Source organism: Octopus sinensis, linkage group LG6, assembly GCF_006345805.1.
Source record: "Octopus sinensis linkage group LG6, ASM634580v1, whole genome shotgun sequence".
Taxonomy (NCBI): Eukaryota; Metazoa; Mollusca; class Cephalopoda; order Octopoda; family Octopodidae; genus Octopus; species Octopus sinensis.
Genome location: NC_043002.1, coordinates 117,924,199 through 117,940,862, shown reverse-complemented (window position 1 = coordinate 117,940,862; position 16,664 = coordinate 117,924,199). Strand labels below are relative to the sequence as shown.

The 16,664-nt window shown below is 33.4% G+C and overlaps 2 protein-coding genes across 3 annotated transcripts in view; one reads left to right on the top strand and one right to left on the bottom strand.

Moving 5' to 3' along the window:
* Positions 1-3,370, top strand: part of LOC115212803 (fasciculation and elongation protein zeta-2) — a 53,619-nt gene extending 50,249 nt beyond the window's left edge. The window contains exon 6 of the mRNA XM_036503528.1: positions 794-3,370. Coding sequence (XP_036359421.1) covers positions 794-810 — 17 coding nt within the window. The 3' untranslated portion in view covers positions 811-3,370. The remainder of the gene's footprint in view (positions 1-793) is intronic.
* Positions 3,371-7,878: 4,508 nt separating this feature from the next.
* Positions 7,879-16,132, bottom strand: LOC115212786 (serine/arginine-rich splicing factor 6). Of its 2 annotated transcripts, none has more exons than XM_029781476.1 (9): positions 15,992-16,132; positions 13,945-14,217; positions 13,706-13,828; positions 13,455-13,525; positions 12,758-12,862; positions 12,236-12,308; positions 9,458-9,531; positions 9,111-9,230; positions 7,879-8,866 (listed from the first exon to the last, which is right to left on the bottom strand). In XM_029781476.1, exons 2-9 carry the CDS (start codon positions 13,966-13,968, stop codon positions 8,512-8,514), a joined length of 945 nt encoding a protein of 314 aa, XP_029637336.1. In that variant the 5' UTR covers positions 13,969-14,217; positions 15,992-16,132; the 3' UTR covers positions 7,879-8,511. The 2 variants fall into 2 exon arrangements, with proteins under 2 accessions (XP_029637336.1, XP_029637337.1); XM_029781477.1 differs by having other exon boundaries at positions 12,236-12,305.
* Between the last annotated feature and the right edge of the window lie 532 nt (positions 16,133-16,664).

Here is a 16,664-nt window from a genome sequence, read left to right as displayed (position 1 = left end):
CTCAAACTTTCCAATAGATTAACATCGTCACCCCTTTGCTCAGACTTTGGACCTTACCTTAAAAATCTTCATTGTTAACTTAATTTCACTTGCTTCTATTCATTAGGTTAAATGATACACATTCATTATCATCATTTTAGCGTCACTTCTCTGTTTGCTTGAGTCAGAGGAAATACATTGAGCCAAATGTTCAACTTCTGGATGTTTTTCCCATTACCAAACCTAATTTATTTCCAAGTACAGTAATATTTCCCCTTGTCCTTCAAATATGAACAGCATAGTCACCAGACTTACTTACACAAGGTTACAAACAAATGACATCACTTTTATGATGATGATGACACTTGATTACAGTTAGTGTGCACTGCCAACCAAATCCACTCAGAAAGCTTTGATCAGCCCAGAGATATAACAGAAGACAGGTGCTGCATAGTGGGATTGAACTCACGTAGTTGTAAATCAAAATTCTTAACAATACCTTACAAATAAGTGAATTTGTAATTCCTCATACTCTTAATAATTTTATGTTATTCATTTCTGGGAAGCAGCAACTTTATACTTCATGATAAAATAGCATTCAGTCAAAAAATATTTGCTCCAAAATACTTTGTTTAAATGTTCAAAATTAGACTGTATTTATTTTATTTGCAATATTTAATTACTGGCAGATCTAAGCATTTTAGTTTTATTTGGACTGATTCATTTACAAATTTAGGCATTTTAATAAAATATTATTTAGCTACCTTTTTGTAAATTTTTAAAATTTCTAACCTAAAATTCATTCTATTTTCAGTTCTGTGCCCTACGTAGGGCAATTGTGTTTGGCCTGCATCACCCACTTGACAGCAAGGAGAAAAGGCTGTGTGCATTGTTGTCAGCAGCTTCAGAATGCCTCCTGTTTTAGTACTGCAACTGTTTGAACTGCGTCACCTCTTTTCCTTTTGTCTTTGTCGTCATTTTTGCTGATTTCTATCTTATGCTATTCTCCTCTCTGGCCAGACTCAACATTTACAGCCTATTTAGCAACAAATTTCTATTTTGGCATTCATATCCTGATATGCAATTGAAGTGGGAGATTTGTTTAGAACAATCTACTAAATTTGATTATTTAAAAACACAATGGTGATAATAATGATAATAGTAAGAACAACAAGCATGCAATATTTTTTTTCTATCTCTACCATAACTGTATAGCAGAGTTCACTTTATATGCCTGTATTTTTGAAATGAGTTATTGCTTAAGTGATATGCATTGTGCAGACCAGTATCATCATCTTTTGTTTTATTATCTATATTACATTTTTTTTAATTGAATATAATGTTGATATAAACACAGATGATGACTTTATCTGATCAATGTACACTACTCTAGATTTCAATTTGTGGATTTTGTTTAAAATTGACTCTGCATTTCAATGGATGAGGTGCTGCAAAGTTGCTGATGTTATAAACAGAAGCAAATTTGCTAACATTTGGAATTGTTTATTCCCTTCTTTTAACATATATGTATACTATGTAATCAAAAACAGCAGAAAATTCTTTCTTCCAGTTAGAACACCCACCTAAATTTATTTTGGGAAATTGAAGGTAGTTTTGATTGTAATGATTAGTGAAATGCATAAACAATTCTATTTATTTATTACAGTTAAAATAAGTTAACTGCTGTTGTCTCACTTCTTACAAGATTATCTTCGATATTTTATGTTGCTATATTTCTGAAAAAAAGAAAACATTAATTTTTTTTCTCACTCCCTTTTTCTTCAGGGCCTTTTCATTTGCTATTTCTATATGTTCATGTTGCATTGCCTTGTCGGGATTTCCAACCTGCCAGACTGGCACATTCTGTATATTATTCTCTAATGTCATACATTTTGTATGGTTTTAGATTTTCCCTATCATTTTCGTGCAATTTATGCTTACTTCTCCTCTCAACTACATCAGTCTGACTAATATTTTTTGTACAACTATATCTATTCATCTTTTTCCAGTAAAGACATTCAAAATATTTTAAGTGAACAAGTTAGGACTGTGCCTGTCAACCAAAATATACAGATTTATATAGGAAGAAAAAAAATTATTTATCCACAACAGTTCTTTATCATTTATATGTTTCCTGAATTCTTTGTACTTTTTTATTATCTAAGGACATTGAAAAAGTCACCTAAGTGTGCTTGCCTTGTATAACTCATAGCTGGTATGTTATCTTGCTATTAGAAAGCAAGTAACTACCAATGCATCAAAAAACTCACCATAGAATAGCCATCTGTGTACAACAGAGCATAAAATAAAGGCTCTCTAGTCCAAGGATGTCAATTTAGTTTTTTAATCGTGCTTACATTACATTTTATTTAACAGGGAAAGAGCTGATTTTTTAAACTGCTTTGTTTCGTTTAGTTTTTGTTAACAGAAAATAACTTATTTTTCCTAATAACTTTTTATTCTATATTTTCACTACATTTTAGCAAATTTATTTGCATATATTTATGATAAATTAAGATGACCTAATAACATGGAGAACTGTTAATCTATATTGTAAATAACATCCTGCCAGCTTTTAATTCAGTGACTGAAAGAACTTTTCCTACATAGTCTTGTTCTCTTTCCAGTAACCAAGTTTGACCATTTAACAAAATTTTTGAATAAGCAGTGAAATCTAAAAAGTAATTTAATCTCACTTTGGTATTGTCACTCTAGTTGCAGAGCTGGCATCTTTCATTGCTATTACAAAACCTTGAGACATCAGCTCAGTATCAAACCCTCTAGCATTTGAATAAAAGTAACCTGTCTGTTAGTTATTTTATTGGCCAAAGTGGATATAAGATAGACAATTTATATGCATATATGTTATATTTCTAAGAATAATCACCAAAAATTAAAGTCAAAATTACATATAGTATTAGGCAGTAATGTTTACAGTTTAGTCAAATTAAGAATATGGATAACATGACAGCTTAAAATATTCAATAAGAAAGGGATTTACTTTTCAAACAAGTCTTAACCCATTTGATACCAACCAACCTGAGACTGCCTATGGTTCTATAATGCAAACTTTTGTTTTAAAGTGATCTAAATCAAAACCTTCCTGTTATTTAAGTTCCAAACACCATCTTAATGATGAGTTATTTTATTAAATTCTTCAATATTTTCAAAATTAACTGAAACAAAAGCAGTTTATTTCAAAAGAAATATTGTAACAAAAGGGTTAATTCATATCATCTTTTAATTGGCTTTTTTATTAATTGCAGTGACATCCATTTTGGTTGAGTCTATATTTTCATGTGCAGTGCTACTCTTGATGAACATTGCATGCTTGTAACTTATGGTTGTTTCAATAAATCTTACACAGCTTCTCATGTTTTTTCCTTCCTTATCCTGTTTATTGTTTTAATCTGTGACTAGGAAAATAGTCTTTTTTTTGTTTTTGCAGCTAACACTAAAAAGCATCACAAAATTATCATGCATTAATCTTGTGGATGGTGTATCTACAGGATATATAAGAAGGAATAATATAGGTTGGACCATGGAACTTGAAATCAGCACTACAAAAATTCCAGTTATTTAGACATATCCAATGAGTGTTAGCAATAGACACTGTTAACTGCCAGTGACAAGATATAAATTGCCAAGAATATTATTGATAGAACCCCCTCCCTTCCCCATACCTGAGAGTTGGCTATAGAAATAAAATAAAGATTGATCTTAAAAATCAAGTTGTTTGAAATGTCACACCTTTCTACATGAATTAAAGTGGACACAACCATACTTGAACATAGTAATCCAAAAAATTAAAATTGCACTACTAGTAAGCAGGAAGTGGAAATAGTTGTCCCTCTTATGGATAACTGACTCATCTTTAACCCTTTCGTTACTGTATTTCTGACCAAAATACACCCCTCATGAGTTTCAATTAAATTCTAAAATAATCATGAATCTAGGTTTGTTTCATTAAATAACTAACTTTTTTTACTTATCAACATATTAATGTGATATTTGGAACATAATTAAAGAAAGGGTTCTTAATCAATTCTATTGCATAACTTTTGTCTCAAAGTGACTTTAATTACAGGTAAAAATATAAAAATTTTGTTTAAACATCACCATAGAAAATGAATCATCAGCTAATATTCATATGCAACAAAATTTTGATAAAGAAGAATTGTGCACATCGCTATATCGTCAGTTGAATTTAATGCACAACAGGTGTACCATAAAGGTGGAATAAAGTGAAATACTGGAATCCACCGTAAGTTTCACTGAACTAAAGAAATCGGTCGAAAAATGATATACGGCCCTGGTTATGGTATGGAAGTGATAAATTCCAGACCACGCTGACTAACATTATTTTCCCTGTATAAAAACTAAATCCACAACAGTACCCAGTATTTGCTTCACAAATTTTCCAATTCGGAATCAATGCTTTATAACATGAAACTCCTATCCATTTTCAAAGTTGAAGAAAAATCGATGCCGAAAAAAATCTCCCAAAATTCAGGGAATTAAAATTACACGTCGATCTTAGTACAAAACTGTCGATGAACTGTTTACAAAGCATAATCTCATTTAAATATGAATAGGTAAATTCGGGCGGCTTGGTCACATTAACCAAAATTTTTTTCGGGCGGTTTGGTAATGAATGGGTTAAGATACATATCTCACTGGAATTGTAGTCAGGTATGCAATAGGATTACACCAACCCAATAGTTGTCTTGCATTACCCATAAGCTGTGCACTCCTGTTTTGCTTAACTCTTCCATCTATGATTTTATTACCCGTTTCTCAAAGATTTAGACAATGTCACCTATTTCCCTCCATCTTAAAGCAATTTCTCCGATGCTGCCAGCTACTGATCTATCATTTTCATTAATCACCTTCAGTCTTACTTAGTCATTGGTGAACATTTATTAACCAGGATCTCCAACTTGAAATTCTTGTGTACATCAATTTTGGTTAAGGTGCCCTATTCTCTGATCAGTCTAATTATGGCACATTTACAGCTACATAAAGTCAGACCTCTGAACTAGTTTTGCCAATGATATCACATAAGCCATTTACTGCTCCATTTCTTCATTTGGTATTCCATACTAGAATGGGTAAATATATTGAGGCATTGCTTTACATCAGGATACTACACCTACATCATTACTCAAAAGTTGTTTTTCAAGAATGTATATTTCATTCCACAAGTGTTTGAAGGTGCAAATAGATCTTTGTTCTAAAAGTTGATGTTACTATTTCAAATGTGATGACACAAGAGGCATATGGGGCAATAGTTTCTCAGATCAAGATAGTATTCTACTCTACAATAGTAATATGGAATGAGGGTTTTCCACAGCTGCTCTCTCCCACTTGATATTTCCATTGTTATACCATCTTTTCTTGGGGGCTTTGTCTCTCATCAGCTTGAAAGCATTCTCTATTTCACTGGCCAAAATGGATGGTACTTCTTACAGTGAATTGAGCATTTGATAAATGGTTTCACAAACCTCTTCATCACTCTTTATCGGTCATTCTCGAGTATGATTGTCTCAAATTTATATAGCAACATCTCTCTCCTGCATCCATTTTCCTCTCTTCTGTAGTCCTCAAAGTCTCTTTTCAAATGTCATTTCACCATGCAGTGGAAAACTAAAGGTGATCTTTCCTGTTCCTTTTCGTAGTCTTCCATTCTGCTAGTATTTTTCTTGTTTGCTCAAGAGGCCTTCCATTTGGTTCCTGCAGGTTTACTTCTTACATGCTACATGCAGCTTTCCATTCTACTGGCTGCGTAGCTCTTCTTTAAACTGCACCACATTGAAGACTGATGTACTGATTCATCAAAATGTGCAGTAAATTTTATCTATATTTGTCAATTTTGATCTTCACCTTAGCAAGCACTGGTCATTGCTATTAAATGGCATTGTAACCAGGATGTCCTGCAATGTGCCTCATTTCTTGACCACATAATCCCATTTCAATGCTAAGCATTTAAAGTTACGCAAGTCCATCTCTTTTCCTGAATTGGGCTGTTGCCAATGTAAAGTCTTTACTTTGGCTTGGTGACTAAACATTTTCTTATCATTTCTCTTTCTGAACCCAAATTTTACAATGTTTCTTGTCATCAGCTTTTCCTGACGTTAGAATTCCTACACTTCCTCTTACATGTAAGAAAATAGATATCAGTGAACTTGAGCATGGCACTTCCTGGGAGTCAAATGTGTAGCATCCCAGTGTTAGGATATCGCTAAATATGGTTTTCATACCATCCACCTTCTGCTCTCAAACCTATGCCACATCTTGCTTCTGCACTATTTACCTTTTCCTTTGATTCATGAGGGATTGAAACTCGTCTTTACACACTATTTTAGCTGGCTTCCAGCATACCAACAACATGTCCACTTTTGCAAGTCTTTTTGGAACTGCCAGAGGATGCACCCTGCTCAACAGCCATTCTTACCACTACAAGCTGTCTACTAGATTGTCGAAATATTTTGACCAATAACCAGATTTCCAGAATGAACACAGCACAATAGACTGCATATTCACAAGAGTCACTGAAAGACACATGCTAGGAATATCATTGGTTACAGGAAGAGGAGTCAAAATAGTTAGGTGCAATCAAAGGAAGAATGGAAACAGTGACTAGCAATGTGCAAGGATATTTGGTAGTTTAGACACAAAGAATCTGAACTGTAGCTTTTGTCAAAACTGAGCAAATGCGTAAAAAAAAAAAAAAAAAAAAAAAAGTTACCATGCAAGGTCTTGTTTCTACAGTAACCATTATTTTTTACTGCATTGTTGATCATATAGCCCAAGTACTAAAGCTTTAGGGTAGTTCAGTACAGAGGAAACCTTGTTTATGTGGTCTTGGGCACAGATCACTCAACAGCTTTGTTTAGGATATGTAAGAAATAACTTTTTTTCAAGGCATGTGTGCACTTTGTCATTCCAGTTAATTGACTGGTTACAAATGTTGCTAGGTAGACATTTTCCAGTGATTAAAGATTCCACAAATCCAATGCATTTCATTTAAATTTGATATAATTTATATCACCATAGGTAAACAATGGCATCATTAGTTATAGGTTTCTAATAAACCACAAGATTTCAAATTAGAAAAGACCCATGTGTCTATATTCTAATAGAGAGGACTGTTCAGTTTTTTTTTCATTGAAACAAGCTTCAGCACTTTCTGTCAAATTTCTCATAAGGTATTGGTCACCAAAGGATATATTAGGACACTTCGCCCAAAGTGTCACAAAGAATAAAATGTCCTTTTCAAGTCTTTGTTATTTGAATGCAAAATTTAAACTTGTGTTTAATAAGTAACAAGTTAAAAATAAATCTGGACATAGCAGCAAATAGTCCTTCGGTGACACCAGCCAACAATGAACATCACAGATCCAGTACCTGCATATTTTTCTTTCATTCAGTCATTCATAAAAACAAATATCCAGTAACCCATTTGAATGATCAAAACACATTTCAGCCACAATAAGTTCTTTATCGATTCAATACAGTATGATAAACTGAGTTAATAATGCTGGACTGGGATTTCTTGTTTGCGTCAGGATTAAAGCAACCCTAATTTCATTACAGTGGAACAATGCAAGTAGCAATAATATAATTAAAACAGTGGCTATACTGGAAGAAAGCAGATCAGTATTTTAAACTGTTATGAAATAAAACAATTGCCAACAAGCCTTCATTATGGTTCAGTGGCAAATCTTGTCAATGGAGCTAGACAGCAGAATCAACAAAATACCATATTTAGCTAGTTCAAATCCCAAGCAGTAAATTTTATCATTCATTCATCCTGATGTAATATACCCAAGAAGGTAATGGTGCCAACAAGAAAAAAATAAAACAAAAACGAAGCATATTAAATATCAAAGAAAACTATTCAAGTTTATATCTCAGCAGATGTTGCCAATTTTATTGACTAAGATCACAGTACAATATTGAAGATGCAAAAGCCTAGCATTTGAAAAAGGAGCCATCAAAGCTTTTCAGCATCTTTCAAGATCCAGTCACATACACAAAACGTCTTGATTTTTAAATATTTATCTAACTATTCTTAAATCTTGCTTACATATATACTCTTAAGAAATTGTCAACCCATGTTCAGAATAAAAAGCCAATTGTATATTTCTTAAAGCAGAGGCTAAAGAAATAAAAATAAAACTGCAAAAGTAACCAATGAATGTCGTTTTATTTTTAGACCTACTTCAATGACAAAATCAAAATGTTTGTGTAAATTAAGTGAAATAGTTTTGGAGTGAAATAGTTTTTCAAGAACAACCAAAACTATCCATTTACTAAATAAAAATGGGGATGTAATTAGTTTTTGAGAAAATCTCCCAAAAGATGATGACTATTTACAATGATTAAATGCCTTGAAGAATGAAAGGGCAGGATACAAATTTCTGTGATGAGTGGGGAAAACAAACTGCAGTGAGACCTTTAAGTCTTATACAGGTCAAGGGATGGTTTTGTTTACAAATATTAAAAAATAAAATTAAATTGCACAAATTATCATTCTTTAGCATCTTTGTCATTGACTTGATTTTCTTCAACTGGTGAACCATTTTCCTTTGGTTCCGGAGTTCTAGACTTAGAACGGGATGGTGAAGGAGACCGTGACTTAGATTTACTCTTGCTTACTGACCGTGACCGTGGCGTGTTGGATCTGGAATGGCTAGGACTCTTGCTCCTGCTTTTACTTGGACTGCGGCTTGCAGACTGCCTACTTCTTGATCTAGAACGAGACCGAGACTGTTCGGAACGGGATCGACTGTGATGAGACCCAGATCGAGAACGAGAGTGAGACCGGCTCCTTCTGCGGGACCGAGATCGGGACCTTGATCGGCTACGTGAATGAGAGCGAGAGCTGAGGAGGAGGAAAAAATAGAATTTTAGAACTTGTCATACAAAAATTTACGTCATATTTCACAAATTGGATCTTCCCAATATTGATACTGGCTAAACTAAACATGTTACAATTTGTTATTCACAACTGTTTACTAAGATTTTTACCACATGTCTACAATTCTTTATCATTATCAAATATTAACTTTTTATGCAGTTAAAAAGACATTTACATTGTAACACAAACATATTTAAAATCCTCTTACCTGCGCCTACGCTTACGGGGTCTGTCTTCAATCAACCTTATGTGCCTCCCATTAATTTCTGTATCATCCAATTTATCTAAGGCATTTTTCATATCTGAATATGTGGCAAACTCTACAATTCTGACAAAAAGAAAAATATATTATCAGGAATCTAAAGTTTAAAACAGCAGGATATAAAAATATATACTAAATATATTATCAGGAATCTAAAGTTTAAAACAGCAGGATATAAAAATATATACTAAATAATTAAGTGTTATAGAACTAAATAATACATAATTATACTTCTTTTAATAGCATGGTATTCACTGAAAACCAGAAAAATTAAATAATGGCCATGAACTTACCCCTCATTTTTACGGTCCTTATGAGCATCAGCATATGTCACTTCACCAGCCTGTCGCATATAGTCTTTGAGATCCTTTGAAAGAACAGAAGCTATATTATAAATTTTAGTTAAAACTTCAAAAGCAAAATAACCATTCTATCTAACACTCTCACATGCACTCATATCACACAAGACACCTACCGGACAAATGTTACTAGAACAGAAATGGTCAAAGATTACAAAACTACATTTTAAAGAAAGCATCTGGTAAAAGTTCAGCTGGTAGTTACAGACAGGAACAATATGTTAGTGAACAGTAACCACTATAAACCCCAGGAGCTGTAAACCCCAGGAGCAGCCAGCTGAGCTGGACCAGCAGTGAAGTTTATTATTCAGTGTTGCAAAGACAGCATGTAAAAGTTCAAGCTGCTACAGCCACAAAACTTAGGTTGATTTAATGAGAAACTCATTTCACTGAGTTCCTTCAATCTTTCTAAAATATAGATCCAAATCTGATTTTGGAAAACTGCACCAAATGTTAAATAGTTTGCTTTAACAAGTTTCCTAGTTATTTATCATTAAAATTAAAATTTTAAATAATTTAAATTACTCTAGAAAAAAATGTAAATATGAAGATGAACAGTGAAATTTGAAAATTAAAGTATCTTTAAATTATATAAAAATATTAAAAAAAAAAAGAAAAGAAAAGACTTAATGCCAGATGCTTTATAAAGTTTATATAGTAAACTAAACTAAAAACACTGATCACAAAATATGAGGAGGATTACAATTACCTCTCCTTGTACATTGCCATGTTTCTACGTCATTCACTAGCCCTGATAGATTGACCAAGTGACATCTAATGGATGCGAGCAACCCTATTGCCAAAAGGAGAAGCAGCTTTGTGTGCGCCCATCCAGCCAGGATGGGTAAAGAAGAGGTAAGAGGTAACAAGCTTGCACTGCCTGTGCACAGCTGCCGAGGAAGCGGTGGCACCCGCCTGCCACACAGCCAGTCAGTTCAGAGTGGACTTCCCAGAAGACCAACCACATTGTGGGACTTCAGCCAGAGTGGAATAACGACAAGTACCAATTGGAAGAGTGGACCAGTGCAAAATAAGCGGAGCCAACACGTTCTGTAAGATGGTTCTATTCCAAGCCAAAAGGGAGCCAGCACGTAGGAAGAGGGCAGGCCACCCTCAGTTGGTTAGAAAGGGAAAACCTCCAGCCAGCCAGAACTTTAGCGCAACCCCAGATACATCTGATTGCTTTGAGACCACTGCCCTCACGCACTCAGTATTTAGGACAGGCCAGTTCAACCCAAAAGCGTCTCATCGGCTGTCATCTGTACAAGCTTTCAGGGGAGAGGAAGAGTAGTTACAAGTCAGATGACATAATTAGTACACATTTCTAATAAAAAGGGCTTTCAGTATTTGTTTTGACTATACTTTTTATGTAAATATTTTATTACATCCTCAAGCAAAATGTATCTGATAAAAAGATGTATACCATACACACACATATTTAAAGCATTCACTCTCACATGCAACTTTTACAATTTAAGACAGGAAACCGTCATCACTGTACATTCATGCTGAATAAAACTATTCAAATAAATGTAAAGTGATGTCAGTCCATTGGATATTTTGTCCCAATATATTAAATTTTATTATGATTGTTTAAACAAGAACAAAACAAACACTTTAAAAGCCCCTTTTTCATAATGTAATAACCATCACAATATTAAAAATAACAAGAGATTCAACATTCCAAGTTTGAAGCAATGGTAATTAAACCTTATTTAATAAGTCACCTTAGTTGCATTAATTAGTTGTCTTTTATAATATGAAGACATTGGAATAAAAGAATCTCGTGTCAATCAAATATTAGGGATTCTGTAGAAAATAAACAAAAATTAGGCCCACTATAAATATAATCAACACTAAAACAATTAAAGTGAGATTAAATTAAAATTATTGTGATGTGTAATTGTCTTATTTTAAAAAGATAAAACACCACAGAAGCGAAACCAAATTGGAAAAATCTTGCTTGAAAATCAAATACAATTTTTAAATATCAAGCAGAGTGCCAATTTAGCATCAATATTTATAGTGGGCCCACATAGGATACAAAACAATCTAGGGAAGTTGGCAAACATAATTACAACTACATATTCCACACCCAAAAAAATGCCCAGAACGAAGGAGAAAAGGGACGTAAATAAAATATTTTTCTTTCATCCTTTCCTGGGACATTTGCTGTCAACACTGGAGTTTCCATCTTCACAAGAAATCTTGTTTCTGGTCGTCTTAATCACATTGCTAGATAATTCACAACTCGAGTTAAATCAATCGGCAAATGTTCTCAATAGAAGTTGCAAATCCATTCTGATCAGTTTTTGGTACATTTTTAGAGAGGAGGGGAGGGAAAGAGAATTACACTAGTAGCTTTAAACCAACCCACAAAGTGGTTCCTTTTCAATAAAAGAAATTTTAAGTAAATAATTAAAATCAAGTACAATGCAGTTTCAACTTTAAACATGCATTTTCCTAATTAACACAATATGAATTTACAACAAATATGAAAAAACAAATATTACAATTTTAAAAATAAAAGAGCATTTACTAAAGCTTTAAGAGATTCTCTACAAAATCTGCCAAACTAGGTGGGACAAGTAGATAGTAATTGCTAAATTAAATTAATTACTAAACAGATTCCCAAACCTAGTTCAGCAGATACATTAAGTGTCGCTGTCGAAATACATAAGATAAGAAAAAAAAAATCAAATTCATAAATACCTGCCAACTGACTCTAGATGATAAATTTTCGACTATAAGTCTGAACTCTGTCCTTGTGGGAGGCCCATACCTGCTATGAATTGAGAAACACAACAAATCTGAAATTTCGTGTATGATCAGAAACTGAAAGAGGCAAGCTCCTACTGCAAAAGTATTTTGAATGTTCTGTCCCAGGGACTGCCATCCTAATTCATTTGAATGATACTAACAATGGCTTTGTGTAAACACAGAAATTATTCCTTGACCTTTGGCAGCCCAATCAAGATCAGGGGGAACAATGGCACATTTTCACTAACCTGCTGTTAAAAGCATTAAAAATTACAAATTCATAGCTTAATTTACAAAGGTGATTATAATCTGCAGTCATGCATACATTACACAAGACCATATTTTTAAGTTCATTATTTTCTTACAATTAATATACTTGAGCTTTTTAAAACTTGTATCTGTTCACCCACTACACAAAAGCACTTTTTCAACCTAAGCTGTTTAAAAAGAGCATAAAAAAAATGATATCCTCACTTGTCTCTGCCTCCTCGGCGACGGGGTGGAAAGCGTGAACCCCTATCTCTATCACGCCAACTTTCCTCACTCCTTGGTAACCCACGAGCATGTTCCACAATTACTCTGGATAAAAAGATCAGTAACTTAAGAAAACATGTATTATAAAACATTTCAAAAGAAAACCGTTTTAAAGAGTCTTTAACGAGTTGTACATCAAATCATACTTCCTAATGCACCACATTTCCAGGAACATCACTTAAGTTTGACTAAATATAATCACGGACTTTGCACAGGTAAATACTGTCAATAGAAGCTCTATACATTTATCTTAAAATCCTTGCCATTTCCAGTACAAATTCTATCAAGCAGCTACGCACTGCTTTTTCTCCAGACTATCAAAAGTTCTAATTGCCTATCTGCCAACAATCCAGTTTTAACTGGCATACCTTATTCGAATTTCTAAAACATTTTGCAACCCAAGCAAGTGAGTAAAAACTAGACTGAACAGAATATTTCTAAGAGCTAAATTTCACCTATATTGTTAGCATTTAATCTCTTCTCACAAAAGCCTTCTCTAAGACAAAAAAAAATTCACACAATATTGCCCTGCACTTTGGAAGAAGAATCTAGAGACAGGATACAATACATATTTTCAGAAAAATAGGAAATTTCAAAGAAAACTTTGAACTAATTTATAATAATTTCCTTGACTTACCTCTCGCCACATAGTTCTTTACCATTTAACTCATATACTGCATCATCAGCATCCCTATAATCTTCAAATTCCTTTAAAAAAAGGGGGGGGATGTATATTAAAAAAAAATCATTCGAAAGGAAAGAAAAAGGGTTAACGTTATAAGGAATGCAATTGTTTACATTACATTAATGTAACGGTGAAACACTAAAATTACAAGGAGTTTTCGATGACTAATTAATGAAAACCAAAACTTCAGGGAAATCACTTACAACAAATCCATAGCCATTTTTCAGCATGATATCTCTGATTCTACCGAATCCGCGGAAAAACCTCTCCACATCTTTCTCTCTGGCATGGTAAGACAAACGACCAATATACACTCGAGTTCCCATCTGGAAAGCAAACATGAACAGATTTACTTATGGTGAAACTTGTTAAAAGGAGAATCAAATCTTAACAAACCAAAAATAATAAGAATCCAGCTATTTATCAGCTTAAAATTACTCACACGAGAAGTAGCCACGTCGTCCATTGTAGTTTATATCGGCTGTAGGGAGGAGACTGAAGGATACTCGTTCAATCAAGAGAATGGAGATAGTGTGTATCTCGTTAGTCACACTTCACTATTATTGGAGTATCGTTAAATCGGTTGATCTAGGAAGGAGTCTCGGCAGATAGATTACTCTGTAGTAGCAGCCTTAGAGAGGAGGGTTGTCTGTCACACGTGGCGCCTGGTACCTACACCAACTTTAATAGTAGTTACTGGTAAACTTAGTTGTGCCTAGACAGAAAACCAAAGAACACTCAGAAAATGATCCATATACTTCAGGTGGGAGGGGAGAACCACACATGGTTAGCGGCGAATTAGTGTAAAAGTCGAATAAATTAGAATACATTTTGTCGACTTAATTTTTCACAGTAAATAAATATAGAAAAATTGAAAAAAAGTGAAAATAACATTTATAGCGGTAGGTTTGCTTGAGTTAATTATCTCGGTAATGCTCCATCATAATTAGTTAAAAGTTGGTGGATTGATCCAAAACATCTACAAATCCCAGTAATTTTTAATCATAATGGCAAAAAGGATTCTAAAGCAAAACTATCTTTATACGAAATTTCAATGACACCGATTTTGCCAACGATTGCGATTTCATTTTTCGCTCGGAGGTGAGAGAACAAATTTTTGAACTTAAAGCTTTTACTAGCGACGACGATGGAAATAAACGTATTTTATTTGGTTAATATTAAAAGAATCTCGCCATTACTCAGCAGAAAATGGGGTCAACGCAGCACGCGGCCTTTTTTAGGTCATCCGGCGGCGGCGGCGAGTCACGCTGGAAATTAAGGAGAAAAGCTCGTTATTTAAGCGACATTAGGTAAATGTTTGCTAACTTTTCCGTCTTTAAACAGGATTAATCGTTAAAGATACAATTAAAAAAAAAAAACAAGTAAAACTATTAAACACGGAAAGGGAAAAAAGAACGAAGCAAAATCCATCGGAAAGGTTTTTTTTTTTTTTTAAATACACAAATTATGGTAAAAACCTGGAAAAATGAAGTTTTTATAGTTTCGGGGATAATATGAAGCCTGATTACATAACGAAATTGTATAATTAGTGTTTAAATGGTTCATAAATAAGGAAGGCTTTTGTGGCGAAGAAGGAAGAAAGCGGAGGATTTTAGACAAAAAAACTGCATCAAGCGGGAAAATCATTTTAGAATTTAGAAAATAGAAAGAAAAAAAGTCAAAGTTTTAATTTAAGGAGGGGGGGAATGGGTATTTGTGAAATAAATTGATTAAGATTGATTAATTTGAGAGAGAATAATTGGAGAGAAAGGTAAAAGATTAGAAGCGAATGGGTTTGAGAAATATTCCATGAAGAGAACCAGAATTATTAAAATTTGATAATTATAGCAATTGAGGAGAGAAAAATAAAGTTATTCAAAGTGGAGCAAAATACGTGGAGTTTTGAGTCTGTTTGTGTTTAATAAGAAAGATTTAAGAAGAAAGATTTAAGAAGAAAGATTTAAGAAGATGCAGGATTTATTTAAAAGAATGTCACAAGTGAAATGCGATTTGTTTCTGTTAAAATCCTTTTTACACGAAGAAGAAGAAGTGGAATTGATAATGAATTTATAAGTGATTGGAGATGCAAGGATTGTGGAGAGATTCCGGGTCCAGTTTGGAAGAAGAGGAAAAGTTGGAGAGAATTCGCCGGCGAAAGTTTTTGGTTTTGGTTTTGGAAGATGTTTGCGGAGGAGGAAAGGTGCTTCGAGTTCCCAATCGACCACCAAAGCCGACAAATAACCTAATTTCCATTTTTAAAATACATTCTAGAAAACCAACATTAAATAATTTCCATCAACTCATTTATATTAAAGATTTGGTTGTAATCAAGAATCGGAAAATTCCAATTAAATATTTTCCCTTTTTTTCTTTTACACAAAAAATACAAATTAAAATAACAAAATTCTACAAAAATTAAAATATTTCCTTCCAGTTGTCCCAAAACCGATGAATTGGTGATAGAAATTAGAAATGAGTGAAACACTTACATTTGACACTTAGTCAGGTTGGAAATTGTAATAATGACCGGCGATAAAGAAGAAGAATCGGTGGAGAGAAGAAGAAGACCCGGCCTTGCTGAGAGTTTCGCTTAAAAGACGTGGTACTCGCACACACACACACACACACACATAGAGCACACGTAGAGAAACACTCACACACACACACAGCCATATACACACATACACGTCTTTCAGATTACATATGTGGGGATCACGATTTTGCTGCACGGGCTGAAAAACGTTACTTAATTTCAGATATCTTCTTTTCTTTTTCAATTTCAATTAATGAATATAATACCAAATATTCTATCTAAAATTTTCGTGTATGCTGTACAGAAGTTTTTTCAATAATTATTTTTGTGAAATTTAATTGTTCATTCGTATCATTATTCACTTCCGGTATTGGGTTAAATTACGAACTAAATATTATGAATATTTTTTTGTTTCCTAATTAAAAAATTTTCAGTCAGAAATTATCCTAATTATTTTAAAGGAATATTTCAAAAATTATTAAGAAACTTTTAAGATAAATTCTAATTATTCATATGAGTGAGTGTATATTGCAGCACCATCACTCACGTTTACCGCGGGATTTATGTTACACCCCACCCCTAAATAAAATTATTATTGTTCTAGAAGCTCGATTTCAATTTTGTTTACA

What these genes read in the sequence shown, in the direction of transcription:
- LOC115212786 (XM_029781476.1), bottom strand. Translation starts at nt 13,968, where the DNA reads ATGGACGACGTGGCTACTTCTCGT. An exon ending in ACGACGTGGCTACTTCTCGT is followed by an intron (nt 13,829 to 13,944) that starts GTGAGTAATTTT and finishes TTTGCTTTCCAG; the next exon opens with ATGGGAACTCGAGTGTATAT. An exon ending in CGCCGAGGAGGCAGAGACAA is followed by an intron (nt 12,309 to 12,757) that starts GTGAGGATATCA and finishes CTCAATTCATAG; the next exon opens with CAGGTATGGGCCTCCCACAA.